Below are 23677 nucleotides of genomic sequence, written 5' to 3'. Positions count from 1 at the left end.
AAATAGTGTCCACCCTTATTTCTTATTCTTTCCTTTCACGTAGAGCTTTCATTAGTTTGTTCCTTCTCTTATATCCATAATTTGTTTTCTATTTCAATTGCAAACAAATTATGGATATAAGAGAAGTAACAAATTAAGGAAATCCCTAGGTGAAGGGTTTATCCTTTTACCCATGTATATTTTTAATGTAACGCTTTTTTAATTCCATATTTACTTTTAGATGTGAGAATAGTGTGTATCCTTATTTCTTATTCTTTCCTTTTACCTAGATATTTCCTTAGTTTGTTATTTCTCTTATATCCATATTTTTTTTTATATACTTCACTTGCCACAGGTTCTTACATATGAGCCTTCACCTTGGGATTATGTGAATGCTTACATCAAGCATCACAATGTGTTTTCAAGATTTATTACATCACATCATTCAATCCTTGATAATGTGCTTTAGTTTACCAAAAGGAAAATGTTATATTTCTAAGTGACTTGGTTGAATGCTTATTGTTGATGCTCATAAATTGTCATAGGCCATGATATAGGAATCTTGCACTAGCTTGACCACCTAGATGAAATTTGAAGAAGGTAATCTCATGTCTATTGTATTCTAGTTCTATTCTAAACTAGCTTTCATAGAAAAAAGGATAGATTGAGGTAATGATTTCATAGATGCATAAAAAGTTAAAGAGGAAATGCATCAAAATAATAGACTGATAAAAATATAAAGAAAATTGTAACACAATAACAAAACCCACATTTAATGCAATTCTATAAACGCATCTCCATATTGGAAAGGATGAGAAGTGTGATTATACTCACAATATGAATCTCACATTTGGGAAAGTTCCCCTTGTAGCCAGGGTTGAGGAGTTGTAGTGACTCTGATATGAATATCTAATGCTTATAGAGTATGCTTAATATTTATGAGAGAAATGTGACTAAAATTTATAAATAAATGCCAAAAGCATAGAACAATTTTATTTATAGATCCCCCTTCCAAGAGAAAAATCCTCGTATTTGTATCCCACACAAAAAGGGAAAGGAAATCCATAACATTTAAACCTCAACATAAAGAGTGAGATGATAAGAGTACACCATCTATAAGAAATCAACTTATTATATTACTACCCCTACAAACTATATTTGGGGAGAGGAAATTATTATATATATTTAAAGAGGATATTTATAATTTCCAAATAATATATAATATATTTCATGGAACTTTAATAAAAAATGATAATTTATTAAAATATTTCATTGCTTTTTAACTAATTTTTACTAACATCTTTAGGAAGATTACTTGTAAGCATCAAATCTAAAATTTAGTGTTATAATCTATGGAGAAAAAAATAAAAAGGATGTATATTTAATCATTGTGGTCCCACCAAAATATTTTACTTTTTCCATTTACTTTGAAGTAGGGGCTCAGGTATTACACGGGCATGGGTGAAGAGGATTTTTTAAGATTCCATGCATGAGGAAAATGTTTTTGAAGACTTTGTGAGTGGGAAAAATGAGAAAAAAGTGGTATGAAAATGTTTTAAAATAATGTAAGTAGAATTCAAAGGAAGCATAAGTGGAAATCTACTAAAAAATACCATTCAAAGGAAAATTAAAATTTTTTGATGTCATATTAGGATCCATCAAATAAAAACCAATTCAAATAAACTAGGTGAATCCATCTTCAAACACAGTAATGAAATGAATCATTTAAGACTTATGACCACTAGAAAAATGTAATGAAATGACTTGTACAAGAGAAGAATATAATATAAAATACACTACAAATACTTGATAATGTTAGGATTCCCAAAGATACTGAGAGGGGGGGGGTGAATCAGTATCTGACCGGTAATCATATTTTCTTAACTTATAACATGAAAAGCATATTAAAACTATGTATCGGTAAACCAAAAATAATGCAGCAAATAAGAATAACAACCACAACATGAAAATCACACCATAACACAATATTTTAACGAGGAAACCCGGTGTCGGAAAAACCTCGGTGGGATTTGTGACCCATAATATTCACTTACTGGCCAATAAGAGAATATTACTGCTACAATAGGGGCTTGCACATGCAGGAAGGCCAAGTGCCTAGAGCTCACTGCTCAATTACAAAAGAAGTCGCACTGACTTACAAAAAATGGATTATACAAATCCAATGTCTTGTACTGCTTCAGATTAGCATCTGCTATGCCAGATTCAGTACCGATTTAAGCTCTGCTACATACATAAACCCTTAACCACTAATTCACATATTAGGTCTGCTACCTTCTATTCATATTTCACATCTTATCATATATTAAATGATCTACAATGATCTCATACATATATGAGTCATATTACAATCCGCCATGTCGGCTTACAAAAGATTTTTACAATTAATTACAAAATACATTAATATAAAATTGATGCCGGCCAGGGTGCTAGTATTCTTCTTTTCGGTGCCGGTGTTCTATATGTCGGTGTAGAGTCTGTCGGTGCCAGTTCTAGTACCTGCCTACTGGTATCACATGATTGTAAGGTTGCCATCAATGACAATACCTTCAATCACCTACAATATCTCATTGGAGTGTGCATTTGCCAACAGATAATACTTGAGAATAATATACTACTTTGAGAGGGTATTCTATAGGATAGTTGTAAACCTAGTTTCTTATCATTCTTATCACATTTGTGAATACATGTATGTAGGTGTATGTGCATTTTCACTTTTATTATTGTGGTGTAATCTCATGTTTATTCCCCTTGTTTAAACTAGTGAATTAGAATATTCTTGTATTTTTTAAAGTTTTGGAAACTCTCATGCATTTCTTAGCTTAATTTTATGTTAAGTTTTCTAGTTGAAGGTGGGTTGGTTGTGTTATTGGGTTTCCCCTACCTCTCTAATCCTCTCGATTCTTCATTTGTTAGGGTTTAGATAGACTAGAGGAAAAAACAATATTAAATATAATGTAGAATAAAACAGGCAAATTACAAATTTGACATATTATAAATTCTTCTCAAATTTGACTTTTTCTTCTCAAATTCTCTCATTGAATTAATTAATTAATTCAATTCCCGCACATGTCTCCTAACTTTAAGCCCCCATCTAACCCTTCATCTAGCCTAATTCATCTAGCCAACCAAAGGTTTTAGTCAACATTATCCCTTACCCTCACCATATGTGTGCGCATTCCGAAAATGTCTCAAATTTACTAAAATTTGAGAAATGCCTTTGAATTTGAAGAAGATTTCCTAACATTTCCAGGAAAATGATGGCAAGCCTCACTTGTCACTTTAACAAATTTACCTTTCAGACATGAATTGGATCAAACTTTCTTATTACAGACAAAGAGTTTGAACAAGTTTCAAAATAGATTTATTTAACTGAAATTAAGAACAAGCAAATACTCTGCAGTCTTGTACACATCTAGAGAAATAGGAAGAATATAAAATCAAAACTCCAATACTAGTTTAAGACAAGAAGACAACCAATTATCCACAGTAATGATCAAACAGTTACAGAGATTCCTCCTTCAACACATTAACAGTGTTCAACATTCGTCTTTCACAAGCATTTGGGACTTCGATTCTTTCATTCCCTTCAATCGACGCTTACGTTGTGTAGACTTATGTGTTTCCTTTCACTATCCAACCATTTCTCTGCTTATCGGCCTCCATATATTTTGTCAATCGCTCCCGTTTTCCAACAGTCAACCAACTCATTCTCATTTGAATCCTCCCTAGAACGGTCGACTTCCATCCCATTAACCACCTAACCGTCGATGCAAACCGACAAGTAGGATTGTCGGGTTTGCCGAGCATAATGCCCAAGAAGAGGTAGAAAGTTCCTATTAGTCGAGCAACAAGAGATAGAAAGTGCCCATGCTTTCTGTTTGCCAAGGTGACATAAGTAACTAGAGAATTGATATATGTTGCAACACAAGAAAGAAGAGTAACCCACACCAAACAAACCGACAAAACCAAACCAAAACCAAAATATCAACAACAAATAAAATTTAAAAAAAAAAATTGCAAGAGAAGAATGCCCCTACATCAGAAAATATCCCAAATATCCTAAACATGAGAATATCTCCTTTTTGAAATCTCTTTTGGAATAGAACCTTCCAATTTGGTTAGCTCTTTCCCAAATGGGCATGTATCCTCAGGGACACATGTCATTCCTTCCAATGACACATGTCCTTCTCAAGGACACATATCATTCTCATCCATGTCACATTCCCTTCTCAAGGACAAGAGTCTCATTCTCATGCCTTTCCATCTCTCATTCAACCCTATTTAAACCCTTTATTTTCCTTCCATTTTGCATCCACTTTCATCTTCATACCCTGATAATGTAGAAATGCTTAATCATTTTTTGCACATTCATATCCGTTTAGCATCCATCTTTGCATCTCATTTTAGATTAATCCATTTTGCACTCACTATCATGGAGCATAATCGAGTATCTATCATATAGAAAGCACACATCAAATCAAGGGACTATCAAATCGAAGGAGGAATATAGAGTGTGCACTTTAATTAGTTTTATTGTGTTTATCTAGTTTTCTTCCTTCTTAGTGTCCTAATCTTGAGTGTGGTTGAAATATGTGTCTGTCTGATTGATAGTTTGTCTTTTCAGTCTCTTTAGTTTACATTCACAATTTTCTACATACAGTTACAAACAAGTTTGGAATATAGTGTATTTTTTTGTTATTAATATTTGTGTTGGTGTCTAGTATTATATTGGTGTTAATATTTGTGCATTGTACTCTTCATTCATCAAATAACAAGAATTTACCACACTCTTTAAAAAAATAATCTAGATGAAATTCATTCCATTGGTCTTCTCAATATTTCAACCATCTCACTTTGGAAAAATATGTCACTTTTAGAGTTATCTTCTCTTTCTTCTTAGGATTCCTACCTTGGTTTGAAACCTACTTATCAATTCAATTGGTTGAGGCCTTGTACATACCATTTGAGTTGCCTCTTATATAGGTAATCCTATTCAATTCATATTGGAATGGTAAAAAGCGGGTATCATTATTATCCTACTCCTAGTGTTTGTGAGAGAATGAGATCATAAACTAGTGTCTAATATTCATTGTGGATAATATCCCATCCTCTCGCATGATCATCATGGTGACTTGTTCCATACTTCGTAAAGTCTTCCACTTGTGCCATCATGCCTAAGAATTGGTGATGATTATCTTGTGTCATTGTACTTTATTATGAGACCTTTTACATGTGAAATTTCATGTTTTGTGACATGTGTGACATTTGCAATACCAAAAAATTCCATTTTTTCATTTTTTAATGTCTTTGGTGAAAGATTGGATCATTGTGAAAAAACCATAATAACATTCTCAAATGATATTTCTAAAATTGGTGATAGTTTATACAATCCAATATTTAGTTACTTCCCTTATTTGTTTTATAAACTCTATAGGTTTATACATACCGTTTCACATTTTTATATAATTGTGCCCAAAAATAATGTTCACTTGTACCAATACTATTAGTTTGTGAACTCTAAAATGACTTTCCAATCTACCGCTATGCTTTTCTTTGATCAAATTCCTTCTTATTGAAATCTTGGGAATACAAAGTTAACTTCCTTTGAATAGTAAATCTCCTTGAATCAAGTAATACAAACATCTTGTTTTATCTCTACTATTGATATATCACATGATCCCTTCCACACATCAATAAAATTCAATTTCAATTTCATATAAATTCTTCAATTCATGAAAAACCAAAAACTTTAATTATCATTTCCATTATTAAATTATATTATTTTCTCAAAATTTAGCTACTATATTTGATTTACCACTCTTATGTTTCAATAAAAATGAATAACATTAAAAAAATTCAACCCATTTAACTTGTCTTTCATTTAATTTTCCTTAACTATCTGAATATTGCAATGCTTGATTGTTAGTGTACAAAATGAGGGACCACTTAGCAAAATGTTGTTGTATGTAGTGTGTTGACAAAGCAAGATGAGGACAAGCAAGTGACCTTTTGACTCAAGTTTAGAACTTTAGACAAATGTGAATGTAATGCAAAGTGTAAAGAAATGATGGACTTTGTGAGACCCAGAAATAGGTTGAATGCTAGATGAAAACCCAGAGAGATAACCTAGGAAGCTCAATAAGTCTGAAACTGAGTGCTCTTGTTTGTTGGACAGTTAGTTTTTTCCAATTTTGAGCATAGATGTCCCTGTATACTTCACAGATGTGATTAAAGGACACGGACGTGTTTCAACACTGCACAAACGCGTTACTGAGATTTTGTAAATGCAAATTTTCTTATGATGACATAGACGCGTTTCTGTCCTACACAGATGCGGTTAAATGACAGACATTATTTTAACACTGCACAGACGCGTTTTTGGAAATTGAGTGCAATTTTTTCAATATGTAAAGTTGTTGTTGTGACCAAATCTGAACTTTTGACTATTTTTCATGACAAGAGGACACAATGTTGATGAGGACTCAATGTTTGCAAGTGTTTAGACTCAAAAGAAAGTGTGTTGTTTGATGTAAAAATGTTTTGCATACACTTGAAGACACAAAAGACACAATGTTTTGATGTTTGATCTTGAATGTTCAAATGTTTAAAAGAAGACAAGCACAATTCTTATGGTTGGCCATGACAATAGTTGTTGATCCCACATGGGTTTCCCCCGAGGCTATGTTATTTAGAGCGGATACTTATCTGATTGACCCCCACTGGCTCCACCCTCGGCACTCACTTCTCTAGGGCAGCCAAGCATCAGTCCCCACAAAAACTCCCTATGGCAAACTTTGTATCTCTACTAAGAACTGTATGTGTGTGGGCCACTCCAGAGGTCCGATCTCCTGCCCCAACAACTAGAAGGATTTTGGTTTTCTAAAACAAAAAAGGTGCTAGTAAGGGCATCCGCTCATGTGGCCATACATGTGGCACTTTCAGCTCTGTAAATACAGCAGGCTCCCAACCAAAAGGGGTTACGCCCTACTATTGATCAAATAAATTTGATCAAATGGGTTTATGGGGACATAGTGTCGATATGAACTAATCAACACACGTTACCCATGGCTTTCACCATGGATACAATTATTTATAGTGGTTCAGAAGAGGTGGGTTTTCATCGCTACCACTTTGGTCATTCTGTCCTCACTAGTAGTCCTAATGACCATACGGGGAGACAGGCCCTCTAGAGATTAAACAAAAAGAGCCTATTGCTCAAGACACAAAAGACGTTGGTTCAATTTTAGTGCACCAATTGAAGTGTTTAGTAAACTATGAAAACAAGGCACACAATAAAGATCAAAAGAAAACCCTTGCCAAAATTCTGCAACAAAGATTTGTTAGTAGTTTTGCAATATTTCCCCTCCTGCAAGCACACAACAAGTTAGGTAGATTTTAGATCCAAAAGACTTTGTGAAATAGGGACCTTCGACAATGTGATTCGCTTCAAAGACAAGTTGCACCAATTTGTTAGCTAGATCACAAGATATTAGCTCAAATAAACCAGATCTGAAACATTAAATGCAAGACAAAATGGCGAAATGAAAACCTTGAATGAGGAGAATTTTTATTTTTTTGAAAACACAGACACGGTTTCGTAACATAGACGTGTTTTAACACCTCATAGACGCATTTCTGCAAAAAAAAATGCAAAACAGTAAATCCTGCAGGACATAGACGCGGTTAAAATGATCACAAATGTGATTAGATCTCACAGACACGATTAAATTGCCCACAGACACGCCTATAATGAAAGCCTACAATCTGGAAAATGAAAATATTGTTGGAAACACAGACGCGATTCAAAGGTTCACGGACGTGGCAGAAAAGCAAAACGCGGTTCCAGAATGCACAAACGCGAAAAGTCCAGATTTTGTCAAAAAATGTCAGATCTGCAACTTCAAAAACACAAAATCTGCAACAAAAGATGTTAAATGCAAAAGGTTCAAGTCCCACCAGGCGTGCCAAAATGTTAATGGTAAAAATGGAAACAACAATATTGAAAGACTAAATGAATTCAACCACAAAACCCTAGCCTAACAACAACAAAGACCCACCATAACATATGAAGATTACCTAAGACAATGTAAATCAACGAAATCACAAAGATTATACCATCACATGCCCAATAGGGTTTGGATCTCCATTGATCTTGCTTGATATATTTGCTCTCAGATTTTATGTGTGCACAAGAGCTCAACAAAGAACAGAAATGTGGTTGATAGCTAGATTCATATGAAAGTTTGAATGCTAGTCAAGGAGGTTAGATAATGAAAGAAGCATCCTCTTATATAGAAGACACTTTAGGAAATGGAGGGATAAGATTAAGAGGTGTAAAAGATAAATGGCCAGCTAGGATTAGAGGGTAGGTAAAATAAATAAGAAAATAATAAGAGGGTAGGTAGTGTAGGAATTAAGAGACGAATGACATGTGTCATAGGTAGAAAAGGCTAATGAATTAATTAAATAAATAAAGATTCATTTAATTAATAGTGGAAATGGGATCAATTAAATAAATAAAAATATTTATTTAATTTAGGAAAATGATAATTTAAATAAATAAATGTATTCATTTAAATGAAAAAAAAAGGCTAGAAGAGGATAAATGAATTATTTAAATAAATAAAGATTTATTTAATTAATAGAAGACTTAGGATAAAATAATTAAATAAAAGTGTTTATTTAACTAGACAGGACAATTTTAGGTGTCTATAGTGACCACTACATGGCAGGCCTAATTGCAATACAACAATATAAAGTAAGGGAGATAAAGGGGGTAGGGAGAGAAGAAGAGAGAGAGGGATGGGGTATGGAGAGAGAGAGAGAGAGAGAGAGAGAGAGAGAGAGAGAGAGAGAGAGAGAGAGAGACCTTGTACGTGCTTGAGAGGGGGAGAGAGCGAGATAGTTCACATACATACACACACATGTGTGTATATATATACTTAATATATTATATATTATTTTATACATATATATATTATATATTATTATATACATATATATTATATACCATATATATATTATATATTATATGTATATACAATATCATATTATACACACTCCCAAATTTTAAACAAAAGCAGCGTATACGTGTTTTTTATAGTAAAGACAACGCATATGTGCTTCTTATACCATAGGTACCTCGTACGCGCTTTTGATTGTTTAGGCCTGGATGCCAAAGCTACGGATTGGAAGTTTGATTTCCCTCCATTTCCCTCTTTTTTGGCGTGTTTTATTTTATCAACTTGGTTTCTCGACTTTGTCATCATCAGGTTTACACTTCATCAAGTGGGTATTTCTAAACTTGTCGCCATATTTTCTCTCATCTTCTGAGCTTTCTAACCATATGATTTAAAAAAAATTTGAACAACAATAACATATTATTATTGAATTTCTTTTACTAGTGTCTCTATAGTTCTCACAGACATACGTGCACCATTTTTTTAATAACTTTTGATCTACTTATCCAAATTTAAAAAAAATATATATTATTGTATTGCACTTGATTCTTTACAATTTTTTTTAAAAGTTGTATTTTTGGATTTTTTTAGTGCAAGTTATGCTTCGCGCACGAACAGATACCTAATTTTCAAGATGTGCTCGATTGGAAAAATAAAATAAAAACAATACTCAACAAAAAAATACACAACTTCTAGTGCTCTCTCTTAGCTATCTTTATGCCAAATGATTTGTCAAAATACTAAATCTAACTATGACTTTTTTGATGCGCACGTCACACACTATGTTATGTTTTTTAGAAAAAATCAGGGTTTATTTTTTGTGCGCGAAGGATTTGACCCCCTTAATCTTATCCAATTTTTAAAAAGTTTAGTAGTTTGGAAACTAGATTCAGAGTACTACAATATTTGTTCTTTTATTATCTTCATATCTTGAGTGGATGACTTTCAAATTTTGCCTCCAAGTTCAGCTTCACCTGATTTCTGAGAAAAAGTGTCCACTTATACCCCCCTTTTTGACCACCATATTTGTGCACTTACCCAACGTCAGAGGATTGAAATAATCTACATTCATGTTTGATGATAAGTTTATGCAGTCCCTAGAATTTAGGGACTTTGTCTTGAAGAACAAAGAGGACCAATTTTCTATCATGGTCAGAGAAAGGTTGGCATCGAGGAACCAAGAAGTTAATGATCGATTTATAGCCGAAGTCTTAGAGGAAGTTAATTTTTATATATCGACGATGACCCTTGAGGAGGCAAGGAGTATTGTAAGGAATAACTTGGATGTCTGTTACTAGAAGGATGGGACCTCTGTTCTCCAATTGTATTGGTTCCGTAAGAAGGGAATGACTTCCCATCTTTACCAACTGAAGAGCAAGCTCAAGAGTTGTATTTTGGTTCTGGTTGTAGCTCCCAATTTAAGGCACTATTAGTGTTCCTGATGACCATAGGCATAAGTTTACAAAGAAGGTAGGAGATCTTATTAGCAACTTGGTTGTTACAAGGTTGAGTGACACATCTGCAACGCAAGTAGTGTACAATCAGGAAGGTTTTGACAAGCTACAAGTTGATTTTAGTAAGTTGAAAATTTTCAATGAAAAAATGCTTACAGAGTATTATAAGGTGGTGTCACTCTTCCCTTATCCATACACTATTTCTAATTCTTCTTCTCTTTCATCTTTCCATCCATTAGATGATGGAGAGAAAGGAGTCAGTGAATTGCTTGAGGAGAATAAAAATGTTGTTTCACTCCTCCCTTCTCCATATGCTAGTTCTAGTGCTACTTCTAGTTCTCTTCCTCCTTTGTCTTCCAATCCATTGGTGCTAGATGCTTCAAATTCAGTTCAGGAGTTAATGGCCCTCAGGGATGAAGTAGCATGTTTACTACTATCTAGGAGAAGATCAACCTGAGGAGGAGGAATAGTCGTTGTTTCTCCAATTTTGCACATTTCCTATGTTTTTGCAAGTTTCCATTTTTCGAAGGTTTGATGTGAGCTTCCAACTAATGCGTATTGGCTCCAATGCACCTACCCCAATGCCAAACTCCAAATTTTGACCGTGACTAGTACAAAGAGGAGGAATAGTTGTTATTTTTTCCCTTTTCATATTTCCCATATTCTTTTTGTAGGTTCTCATTTTTGGAACTATATTCTGATCACACTTTCAACATGTACTTGATCCAGCCCAATGCAGCCTCCAATGCCAGGGATTTTTTGGAATGTACCTAAAAAATATGCTTGTGGCATATTTGTTGTAATTAGCAAATTTATTGGTTGTTTTGCTTTGCACAACTTGTGCAAGATGGAGTTTATTGGTTTGGAGAATGAATTCTCCTTCTAATTCTGATTTTTGTCTTTTTGTATTTCTATATACTCGGAGAATATGGATATATCACCATTTTATTCTCTTAATCTTTTTGCCTTTTTCATTGGGGAAGTTGAGGCTTCCATTTTTGTTAATGGGGATCTGTAAATGTTGAGTTGAAATATCTACTATGTACAAGTTTCTTCAATATTAATAAAATTATATATTACAAATTAAAGAAAATAGTGATATAATTCACCGATCAAATTTTATTTATTTATTTTATTTGAAGCATGATTCACCAAGTTAGACTTTAGAGTTTTATATATTTCAAACATTTTGCCTGTAAACATTATTTTTTGGTTTATATCAAATGTTTGTATCCCCAAAAAATTATTTTATATTTGAAAAGAAACATAAATATTTGTCAAATTTTTCTACTGATTTGTCCTGATTTCGAGAAATTCGCCAACCAAATTTATATTACGTCTCCATGAAAAATGAAAAAATTGCCTATGAATTTTTTTTTATCTCCAACTAATGAAAAAACTCGCCAATATTTACACCATTTTCGAGGGGGGGGGGGGGGTTCTTAAAGTTTTCGATGGAATGCACTCATGTATTTACCTCTCATTCTAACTAACTTTCAAAAGTGTTTAATACTAGCACTTGCACCAAAAGGAGGTGCAATGGTTACACTTATAGTAAAATATGCATTGTGATATATTCAAGGATACAAATTGAAGAATGTGAGAACTAGGTCTAATAGTGTTGGGTAGTAGCATCTCATATGGATGACCAAGTTTACATGACCTTGAGACTGCTCAATTCCACAGAACAATAACATACAACTACTTCTAGCATTCTAGAAAATTTATACATTCAATTTTTGTAGAAATAACTATTAATTTGTTATTTCTTATTCATATATTACAATTTTCTTCTCAAATAATAATAGCTATATAAATTAATTTAGGAAAAAATTATATTTATCATTTTTGTATATATAGATTATTTATAATATTAGTAGCAATAGGAGAGTCAAAATGTAAAATTAAATGAAAATGAAAATAAATTAATTATTAAGTAATAAATTTTTTAATTGAAATTATTATAAAGAATTTCAAAATTGTAATAAAAACCAACAATTACCTTAAAATCCATTCCAAAAGAAATTTAATAAAGACCAATAATTACCTTAAAACCCATTCCAAATTTGAATGTTATTAGACATAAAAATTAATTTCATTGAAATAGCTATTTATCATATTTGTACAATCCTTTTATAAGAATTAGTGTTTAAAAACGATTCTCCCATCATCAAGACATACTAAGATATCTTTTTTATAACTATCATAATTCCAAAAACAAAATTATTGCCTCTAAAAAGACCTATAATTTACATTTTGGTCACCTACATTAGATAACATTATGCACAGACCAATAATTAAATTAAGATGTTTTAAATTAAGTCAATGATTTAAATAATTATGAAAAAGATATTTAATTTAAAATACATGTCATAAACAACCAAATAATTAAATGTCCATTTAATATTGACTATCCATATTTCTTTCTTGAAAAAAATAAATAAATAAAGAAAACCTACATAATGAATATAATTCTGAAATTATTTAGAATACAATTTATTTATTTTTAGAAATCCCCATCATTGTATATGGACAACATTAATAGTAGACAAGATCATTAAACATTTATCTCAAATAATCATTATTATTTAATGGGGAGCATAGTCTTCGGATGTGTAGTGTCGCAGTTAAAACACTTTGTTGGTGAAGCGGCCACCAAGGTTCAAACCCCTGTTGGGCCACTGTGCTCGCAGGCCTTGTGCCTTCACTAGGCCATTGTGCTCGTGGGTTTGAACAAGTGAAGTGTGGGGATGATGTCCCCCGTTTGTGGTCTCACTGATTCATAGCTCTAGGGCAAAAGTGTTTCATGTGGAGCCGAAGGGCGTGTCATGCCAGTGTTACCAGTCACATTAAAAAGTTTACAAGGCATTAATTTAAAATAAAATAAGATGGGGAGCATAAGTTTTAGGTTAAAAAATCTTTATTTTAAGATTAAAATTTTTGACCTTTTTTTAACAATTTATCAGAAAAAAAAGTCTTTTGAATGCACAAAAATGATATTAAAAACTGAAAGCCTAGTACTGTATCCAAATGGAACAAATTAAAATTCTAATCTAAAAATAAGATCCTGTGCTTTCTTAACATCTGTTAAAAAAAGGCAAAATAATAAATAAATAAAACTAAGAAACCCTAAAAAAAATTAGAAATTGCTTAAAAATATGAGATGTCAAGTATTAATTTGATTTAAGGCAAAATCCAATGCTTTTGAGAACGAGTGCCAACACTTTAGACGATTTAAGGAAAAATGTATTGATTGACAAACATTTTCTTACTTGACAATTGATATTAAATACAAAGTTCATATTCAACAATTCAAACGTAAGCAAACTTTTTGATCAAATATCAACAAGGAGCAATTTTTCGATGATAAGTTCTCCCAATATAACAAGCTATCAATTAATTATGATTGAAATAATACCTACACTATTTATTAACATTTATGTTATATCACTAGAATAACATTACATTTATATTTCTCAAATCAATATGTAATTACTTTATATTAGATGTGCAGATTACATTTACATATCGACCTAATCATTGTAACACCAGAAAGTGCAATTGCTAGTGTTGCATTTACATATAGACCTAATCATTGCAACCAGAAAATGTAATTGCTAGTGTTACATTTACATATCGACATAATCATGCAACCCAGAAAGTGCACCTGATAGTATTTATGAATTACACATGGGATGTCAGGGGCTTACATCATGCTGCCCTCAACAATTTACATCTAATACATGTCGGAAAACTTTGGTTCATCTCTCTACTGTGATAATGGCCTGTCGACTCCGGTGGTGGCTCGACAAATCGGGCAAGTCGAATGCGAGTTGAGCCATTTGTCGATGCAGTCGACATGAAAGCTGTGCTTACACGCAGGCAGAGTTCTTCCCTTCTCTCTTTCTTCAAATTCACACAAACAAACCGCACACTCGAATCCTCGCTCACTGTAATTCTCAGACTCATATACAAACACAGGAAAACTTTCTGCAACTGGCTTTTCCTGGGGTAGACGTGGAAGGTCGACAGAGTCTCCACTGTTTTCTAATGGCGGTCGATGACGACAGAGTCGTTTCAAGCAGAGAACGAATATTGTGAAGGCGGCGGCAAGAAGAGCCATTGTGAAGAGAACCACAGAGAGTATGAACAGTGCATTATCCACAAAAATAGCCCTCCTGGAACTGTAATGCCAACTGGGGGATGGAGAAGGAGAAGGCGAAGGGGAAGAGGAAACAAAAGGAGAAGAAAAAGAAAAAGCCATACCAAAAGTTCTCTCCCTCTGTACTTGAATGACAATTGAATAGAAGATTCAAGACAGTTTATGGGGCAGCAGGCGCTATCATTCTACTTGTCAGAATCGTTGAATGACTGTTAAGAAACTTAAATAGATTGTAAAGTCTCTGCATATTTCATCTGAATATCATTGTAACCTTTGTTCTTCATAATAAAGTGTTTTTAAGATTCAACTGTTTCTGTCGTGTAAAAGTGTTTGTTTGTCATTACTCTTATTCTTGTTTAAACCTTTTCCATTTGGTTTAAACCTAATAAGTCATTTTGCCATGGATGAACAGTAGTTCCTTGTCATTTTGGCATTGAAACCTAAGTGAGCAGACGACATATTGAAATGCAAATGCCCGTATGTACACGGCACTAACATTTGGCATATTCAAGTGAGACTTAAGACAACCATCAATACAGTACTTATCAATTACAATCGCTGGCGTGAGTAGTTCACAATACTCTCTATTATCTACTAATCGGTTTGGAATTTTCTGTTTCTGGGATAAAATGTCAATTTGGTGGGTCCTTTTTTTAACTCACATGGTAGATATAAAAACAAATACATAAAGTAAACATTAAATTTAAAAAAAACAAAAAAACTTGTAATAAATGAGGTTTAAAGTTGTTAGTTGTAGGGGAATTTTATAGCTTTTTTCATCTGATATGCATTTTGATGTAAATAAAATATATAGGTAGTTGATTAAGATATATATATAAACTTGTAATAAATGAGGTTTAAAGTTGTAAGTTGTAGGGGAATTTTATAGCTTTTTTCATCGGAAATGCATTTTGATGTAAATAAAATATATAGGTAGTTGATTAAGATATATATATATATATATATATATATATATATATATATATATATATATATATATATATATCCTTGAAGGACACTATGGGGTCTTCTACTATTATCACCTTCCTTTTCTTAACCATCTTAGGAATAAAGATCTTATTTCCATTCCTTTTTTTCTACTGCAATCTTTGGAATCTAATGTAAAAGATATTGCGGAGGCTAAGAAAAAAGGCAAGGACTTCCCTATTCTGCACCAAGGCCTTATCCTCCGCCTCTACAATTTCCACCTAGCCCTTTGCCCCCCTCGCATGATTTATGTCCAGAATGTGCCTGAAAACCAACCCCTAGCCATTGCTGCTGATAAACCTGACATAAGCCCTCCTCAGCTACGTGAAATTGGCTCATGTAGTAAGAAGAATAAAAAGCGTCATTCAGAGGATGCTAATTCCCTTAAGAAAGTTAGAATTTGGGAAATTGACTCTAATGTGGAGATTATGGATGAGGCTAACACTCTCCGCTGCTCTGTGAGATTGGCCTCCAAACCCCCTGAGAAATCCTTAAGGGACCCCTCCTCATCCCATGAAACTGGGAATTCCATCCCTTCTGACAATGTGGCCCAGTTTCGGTCCACCTCGACCCCCCACTCTGTTAGCTCCACCTATGCTTTTGAAAGTCCAAAAAATTCCATCAGTCCGGAGGCCAACCCCAAATCCCAGACCAACTCTTCATCCCCTACTCTCAGGTTTGATAAGATGATGGTGGTGGAGGAAGTGGGCAACATAAAGGAGGAAGAGGACAACAATCTGGCGGATTTGTGTAAGAAAGTGGAGGGTATGTTTGAAAACTTGCAGGAAATCACCAGCAAAATGGAGGCCATTGAGAACAAGCTGCAGGATGTCTCCAGGTTTTCTCTAAATCTTATGTACTGCTCGATGACCACTTTGTGTCTTCTACAAGAAAGCACAATCAAAGGCAAAGGAAAGGAGGATGAAGACTATAAGGACCTCTTCAAATTCCTCACCAAGGAATGGGCTAGGAAGCTCCTCCCCAAGAGGAGCCATGAAAAAAAGAAATAGTTGCCTTCTATGATTTGGATCTCTAGTTTTTTGTTCGCCCCTAGTGGCCTATCAGCTTATAGTTTTAGTTTCTAGTTATGCTTGAACTTAATTGTCTGTTGCCCTGTGTGGCATATTTTTATTAAGACTTTTATTTACCTGGTTAATACGCGTAGAATGATTAAAGTTTTTGATAGAGGAAAAGTTTAGGGAGTTGTGATTTTGTTGCTGCTCTGCTGACAATTGGCTTGCCACTGTTTTTGTTTTTCTGTACCTGGGTCAGCCCCCTTGTTTTGGTTGCTTTTAATATAAAAAACAAGTTAATTTTGATTTGAAACTACCCATCATTGGCTACATATAACACATCCCATTAAACAAGTCTTCTCTATATCAACACAATTATAAACCACCTCATTGTTACAAACAAAACCAATTGCTTTTATGAATCCATTGAATTTTCAGCCCTTGTCTTTTTTCGATTCAACTATCCATCATTGGTTACATATAACACATCCCATTGAACAAGTCTCTCTTATACAAACACGACTATAAATCACCTCATTGTTAAAAACAAAAACCAATTAATTATCAGTTTATTTTGATTCAACTACCCACCATTGCTTACATATAACACACCCCATTAAACAAGAACCTCCCCTATATCAACATAACTATAAATTGCCTCATTGTTACAAATAAAACCAATTGTTTTTATGAATCCTCTAAATTTTCAGCCCTTGTCTTCTTTTGATTCAACTATCCATCATTGGTTACATATAACACATCCCATTGAACAAGTCTCTCTTATATCAATGCAACTATAAATCACCTCATTGTTAAAAATAAAAACCAATTGATTATCAGTTTATTTTGATTCAACTACCCACCATTGCTTACACATAACACATGTCATTGAACAAGAATCTCCCTTATATCAACATAACTATAAATCCTCTCATTGTTACAAAGAAAACCAATTATTTTTATGAATGCACTGAATTTTCAGCCCTTGTCTTCTTTTGATTCAACTATCCATTATTAATTACATATAACACAACCCATAGAACAACTCTCTCTTATATCAACATAACTACAAATCACCTCATTGTTAAAAAGGATACCAATTGATTAATAGTTTATTTTGATTCAACTGCTCGACATTACTTATATATAACACGTCGCATTCAAGAATCTCCCTATATCAACATACCTATAAATCACCTAATTGTTGCAAAGAAAATCAATTGTTTTTAATAAATCCACTAATTTTTCAGCTTATTTAACACATTCATTGAAGAAGAATCTCTTCTATATCAACACAATTACGAATCTCTCTCTTGTTAGAAAAAAAGCCAATAACAAACACACCAATCTAAATCAGAACATATAAAAAAACCATATGTTTTTATAAATCCACCTCATTATTACAAAGATAAAAAATCAATTGTTTCAATGAATCCACCTCATTGTTACAAAGAAAACCGATTGTTTCCATGAATCCACCGATTTTTGAGCCCTAATCTTCTTTGGATGCCCCAAGAGGCTAGCCAATATGGACAATCAAGAAACCAAACCAACAAATCCATATCATCACCGAAAACAATATTCCCATGGCTGAATCCTTACATCTATTGTGAATTCACCCTTACAAAATCCTTTCAATTTACAGGGACCGGACAGAAAATGATGATAACCATATTCCCATGGCTGAATCCTTACATCTATTGTGAATTCACCCTTACAAAATCCTTTCAATTTACAGGGACCAGACACAAAAATGTTGAACCTCTGTTTAAATCACCCAATGCACAAATGCACAAATCCATTAAATTACTTCTCATGAGGGATGGTGGGTCTTGTTCGACAGAGAGGACAAGTCGAATACGACTGAAACCAGGCGTCGATACAGTCGACATGAAAGCTGTGCTTACACACAGGCAAAACGCGCCCTTTCTCATTCTCCTCAAATTCACGCAAACACACGGCGCATTCGAGCCCTGCATCCTTAAAATTCTCCCACGGATAAACAAACACAAGAAAACTCTCTACAACTGATTTTTCGAGGGGAAAAACTTGCAGGCGGATGGGATCCCCATCCCTATTGCTAAAGAATTGGATTGGAAAACGGCGGCGCCGCCGATTATAAAGAATTGCCAGAATCGTGATCACCGCCATGAGCAGAACCGCAGTGAAAAGACCCACACAGAGCCCAAGCATCATATTATCCATAAACTCCTCGTTTTTCGACTCGCCGCCATTTTCTCTGTGAGAAGCCATGTCCGCAGATTGTGAGAATTGATGAATAACTGTGGATTTAAGTGATTTATAATGTTATCTGCTCCGATCCATTTGTTTTGCAGTGATCTGTCGTACATCCGTTTTAGCGGTATCTCCATGATCTGCATGGATAATGGTTTGCTAATTAATTTCTGTATGGAAGTACCGCCACTTGGTGTAGTTATGGAGCTCTCTAATTGGGGAGCTGCCACGTCTAAAGGAGATCTTCATCTCAGTCAATTATCTAAAAAACACAAGCTGAAACAATCCAACCAAATTAGATTAAATTAGATATCTCCCCATAGGAGAGAAATACTAATAATTTAGATTCGCTCATAATGAAGTAGCTTCTATATCAATGGTGATAGTTTGAAGACAAAAGATGATCCAATGCTCGCAAATAACATTCCTCGAATCCTCCCCTTAAGAGGAACAAGTACAATGGTGTATGAAGAAAAAATCCAACTCCAAGAAGAGAGATATGGGAAGAAATCCCATGATAACTACCTCTTACAATGACTCAAATGTCTCCATGCTGAAGTATGCCACAAAAAAGTTATATGCTACAAACTCATGAACACAATCTTCAAAGATAATGATGATGTGATAATAGTTGTGTTGCAACTATCATCAAATATGAAGTGGATATCCTTGAGTAACTCTTTTGAATTTTTAATATGAGATTGACAAAATAAAGTTGAAATACCTATCAAGTACTCATCTCACACAAATCTCACACAGATGAATCTAAAAGACTATAATGATCTTATTGAATCAAAGTAATAAAATGAAGAAGCAAGAATAAGGGGGTTTCAATTAATGGTTCTATATAAGGAATCAATGAAGGTGAAGGGTCTTGATAGGATGAGAAGGAGAATCTAAAGAAACACCATCATCCTCGTCATCTAAAGATGCAAAGATCTCTAAAGAATCAAACTCTTGAATAGAATCATAATCACATGGTATATTATTTGAATCATCAAGAGGTACAAAACAATTTGAATTTGGTGTAGTATAGTAAATTGTACCCCTTTACAATTCCACACTCTATTTGGGCCCCTGCTTTAGTGTGCTCTCTCCTAGCTCACTTCAAGCCTATTTTGGCCTTATCTTGTCTGATTGTAATCATATCCTAAGATTGAGACCACATCCTATGTCCTGGGTCTTGATACTCTGCAACCACCTTTCTATAGTCCCTTTTTGAGCGGACCAGGGCACCTAGCGCCCTTGTCCCAATTGACTAGGGTACCCAATGCCTTAGTCCCTCCAAGAGGAGCCCAAATTCAAAGGTGTATGAATTTAAGCTCCTACCATTTTTTATTTGATCTTAATATTTCATTTAACTATTGGTAGTCGAACTAAATTAGTAAATACCTAGCGAACCCTATATAAAGCAACCATTTATCATTCACAAAGCCTAACAATAAGAAGAGCAAACATTGTCATTCCTATTGAGAAAGTATCTTCAAATTTGAGCATTATGGAGTAGCAAGATACAACAACCTGCATTCAAGTATGATTTTATGATTGATTTTTTATGTCTTATCATGTTATTGCATTAGCACTTGAAAGACTTATCTAAAGAGAATTGCATCAATACTATTACCAATCCTAAGGTAATATAATTTCATTTAGGCATTTCAATTATGATTTAGCCTTTGCCCTACTAGAGGTAAGGTCTCCTCATCATCATAGTTGTTGTGAAGGTGGAAACACTAATAAAGGGTTTGACTTAGGCAAGCCCCTATACAACATAATCATTTTCCCTCTTTCATGTGTGCGGGTATAGATCCAATAATTGAGAGTTATAGAATTATGTATAGAAAACTAAGACAAACAATCTTAGACTTTGATCAGGCAAAAACCCCTAGAGTATACCAATTTGCTCTAGTTTCTAACACTTTTAGGCTATTTTTTGGAGAGAAAGATATGCAGAGCTTTCTAATGTGGAACCTAAAGCTTTATGTCAATGATGACACCTTCAAACTAGGGTGACTAGAACATTGGTCCCACACTTTCAACTCTAAATTACAACTACGAGTTATTCTCTACCTCCTAGATTTGTATTTTTGTTTTGGTTTCTAGTTTTGTATCTTTCTCTTTATGCGGAATGTTGTCAATTTTTATCACTTTGCCTAGATCTTGCATATTCATATCATAATCATATCCAATCAAATCAAATGCAAAGGGGAACAATTAATCAATGTTGAGCTCTCCTTACGGACTAAAGTTGAACCTAGTTGGTTGTTTCACCAATGAAATTATTCAAATTTGGAAATGGTGAATGGATAAGTTCTTAGTTTGCATCCCTAAGCTAAGACCTCATTTCCATACATTTCATTTTGGTGAACTTGATGCTTCTTACATTTTACATAATTATGATTTGAACTTTTTACATCTAATTTCTTATTTAATTCATGAATCCTACAAAATATGATTGATTTGCACTTTCACATTTGATCACATTACTTATTAGCTACATTTATCAAGATCATTTGTTGAAGAGGTATATTTTATTTCATATTACTTGTATTGGCGTCTTAATGTATTGCATAATTAGGATTTCAATGATGTTCATGTCATTTAGTTCATTTCTAAAATTCTTCATAGACATTTCATATCACTAGATAATGATTTTTTCAAAGATGTTCATGGTATATTTTTCTTTCATAAGAGCTTTGGTAGATGTCTCATGTTGCACATGTGGTAATCCCCCTACAAATAATGTTGAAATCTGTTGGCAATATGTGTTGTCATTAGTGTCAATTTGATGTCTAACAATGTATGTTGTCCTATGTGTGGTCTTTGATTGGTGGTGGATGGTGAGATGTTAGTGATGATATGGTGATTGGTTGGAGAGAGTGATTTTTGCAATAATGAAGATGTATATTGTTCTTGATCATATGGATTGCCAAAAATATGGGAGATCATGTTTATCTACCTATTGGTTGCTAATTAGTATGATATGTTTCTTGGTGCTAGGTGTTGACATTCTTGTTACATGGTGTAATTGAATGAAGAATATTGAAATATTGATGGATGAGTGTGGATAGTGCATATTGTTATCTCAATTATTGAAATGGTGAGTTCAAATGAATGATGTTCTTAAGATTGTTTTAGATTGTGTTAACATAAACAAAGGATCTCAAGCGTGGGTTGATTAGATGTTTCATATCCACTCTTTTGGTATTGATATCTAACATACTATGGTGACATGTTTGACAATACTGATATTTGAATTTTTCTCTATCAATTGTGTACTATGGATACTTTCTCTTTTATGATATTGATATAGACAATTACTATGTTAGATATGTTATGATTGTTGTGAAGTTAGTTTCTTGAGATAGAGATTCAAGGATAGCTTCATTCTTGGAGATTTTTGGAGGCAATATTGTTGAAGGCATATTCTTTACTAATCCATATATTCATGTACCTTGCTAGGGGACAATGAGTCTCCTAAGAAGGTTTTTTATCTTGCCCTAAGGTAGTGCATCTTAGCCTACAAGTCCTTTGTATCTTGCCCTAGGATAGTGCATCTCATCTTGCAAGTCCTTCAGAGAGTAGTGTGTTTCCTTGGCAGTGAACCTAAAACAAAATTGTAATCTTTTCATATATTGAGAGTTGATTCTCATCGTGATTTTTCCTTGTTTGGGTTTGCCTCATAAACCTAGTGTTATCCTGTGCATGGTGATTCATTGTTTCATCTTTCATTATTGTTGATAAGGATAAGGTTAAATTTATTGTGGATTGTGAATGCAGTTTAATTAATTTAGGTCCAAACTAATTCACCCCCTTGCCTCAATGCTAAAGTAAGTTCAACAAAAATGAACCATACTTGTCCCTCTCCCAAAGTTTCCCTTATTGATGAGGATATTTTGGCCCAATAAGATGATAGCATTAATACTTTTCTCAATAATTTATCTCCCAGAGATGAAGCATTGGAAAGTAATGATGATTCTTCTCCCAAGACTAGCCTCTTGTATAAGGATTCTTTGGTACAAGAGGATCATGCTATAAACATTGATAATCAAAATCTTGACACATATTTGGACTTAGATGCCTATTAATCTCCTAGAGCTTACCTTAATCATCACAATATTTTAATGCAAGAAGATGTTATTCATTTCCTTAATGATATGTCATGTAACATTACATTGAGTAGAAATAAAACATTAAATGGTGAAAGCACTTCCTCTCATCCAAACAACTTAATAAAAAGGACTATCTTACATCCCAAATGGACATGAATGATGCATAAAGATGTGTATCCTCCCACAAGGATCAATCCTCCTTCATCTATTAATCCTTTTGGTGCCTCAAAATATGCTTATACAACCAATTTTAATGAGTTTGATGATGCAAATCTTTTCCCATTAGAGTTGCACATAAATTACACACTTGGTTTTGACATGCTTTCTAGGCAAGAATATAGTGGACAAGGTCTTGGATGTATGAAACAAGAAATTAAGATCCCTATAGAACCCACATCTCAGTATAATAGACAAGACATATATTTTCCTTACTTACCAACTCCTTCATCAAAACCTAACCATCCTCTACCACAAGACATAGTACTTTTACATAAACTTCATCCTTTATCTAGAGAGGATAGAATCTTGTTGAGAGACTTATAAGACCATTTGATCATCTCCCCACCCTTGAAAAAGGTGATTGCACGAATTTATTCTTTTGTTCTTACCATCACATGCATGGTCATACTACTACTGATTGTAGAGAATTTCAAAGAGAAGCTAGAATACTTGTTCGTAACACTATTATTTCCATAACACATGGCATTAAACTTTTTCTAAGTATAGATATTAATATAATTCCATAATATCTTTG

General features: G+C 33.7%; 2 protein-coding genes across 2 annotated transcripts; both read right to left on the bottom strand.

Moving 5' to 3' along the window:
- Positions 1–13880: 13880 nt before the first annotated feature.
- LOC131028237 (RING-H2 finger protein ATL32) lies at positions 13881–14999 on the bottom strand. Its single transcript, XM_057958482.2, has one exon. The coding sequence runs from the start codon at positions 14676–14678 to the stop codon at positions 14184–14186; it is 495 nt and encodes a 164-aa protein (XP_057814465.2). The 5' UTR covers positions 14679–14999; the 3' UTR covers positions 13881–14183.
- A 2970-nt stretch (positions 15000–17969) lies between these two features.
- LOC131028239 (RING-H2 finger protein ATL2-like) lies at positions 17970–18976 on the bottom strand. The gene has a single exon (XM_057958485.2). It carries the CDS (start codon positions 18827–18829, stop codon positions 18383–18385), a length of 447 nt encoding a protein of 148 aa, XP_057814468.2. The 5' UTR covers positions 18830–18976; the 3' UTR covers positions 17970–18382.
- Between the last annotated feature and the right edge of the window lie 4701 nt (positions 18977–23677).

This window comes from Cryptomeria japonica, chromosome 2 (assembly GCF_030272615.1).
Source record: "Cryptomeria japonica chromosome 2, Sugi_1.0, whole genome shotgun sequence".
Classification (NCBI taxonomy): Eukaryota; Viridiplantae; Streptophyta; class Pinopsida; order Cupressales; family Cupressaceae; genus Cryptomeria; species Cryptomeria japonica.
Note: the sequence above shows the minus strand (reverse complement) of the source record. Positions and strands in the feature narration are given on the sequence as shown.

Bases quoted from the DNA above. Each gene is read 5' to 3' on its own strand.
- LOC131028237 (XM_057958482.2), bottom strand. From the start codon at position 14,678: ATGGCTTTTTCTTTTTCTTCTCCTTTTGTTTCCTCTTCCCCTTCGCCT.
- LOC131028239 (XM_057958485.2), bottom strand. From the start codon at position 18,829: ATGGCTTCTCACAGAGAAAATGGCGGCGAGTCGAAAAACGAGGAGTTT.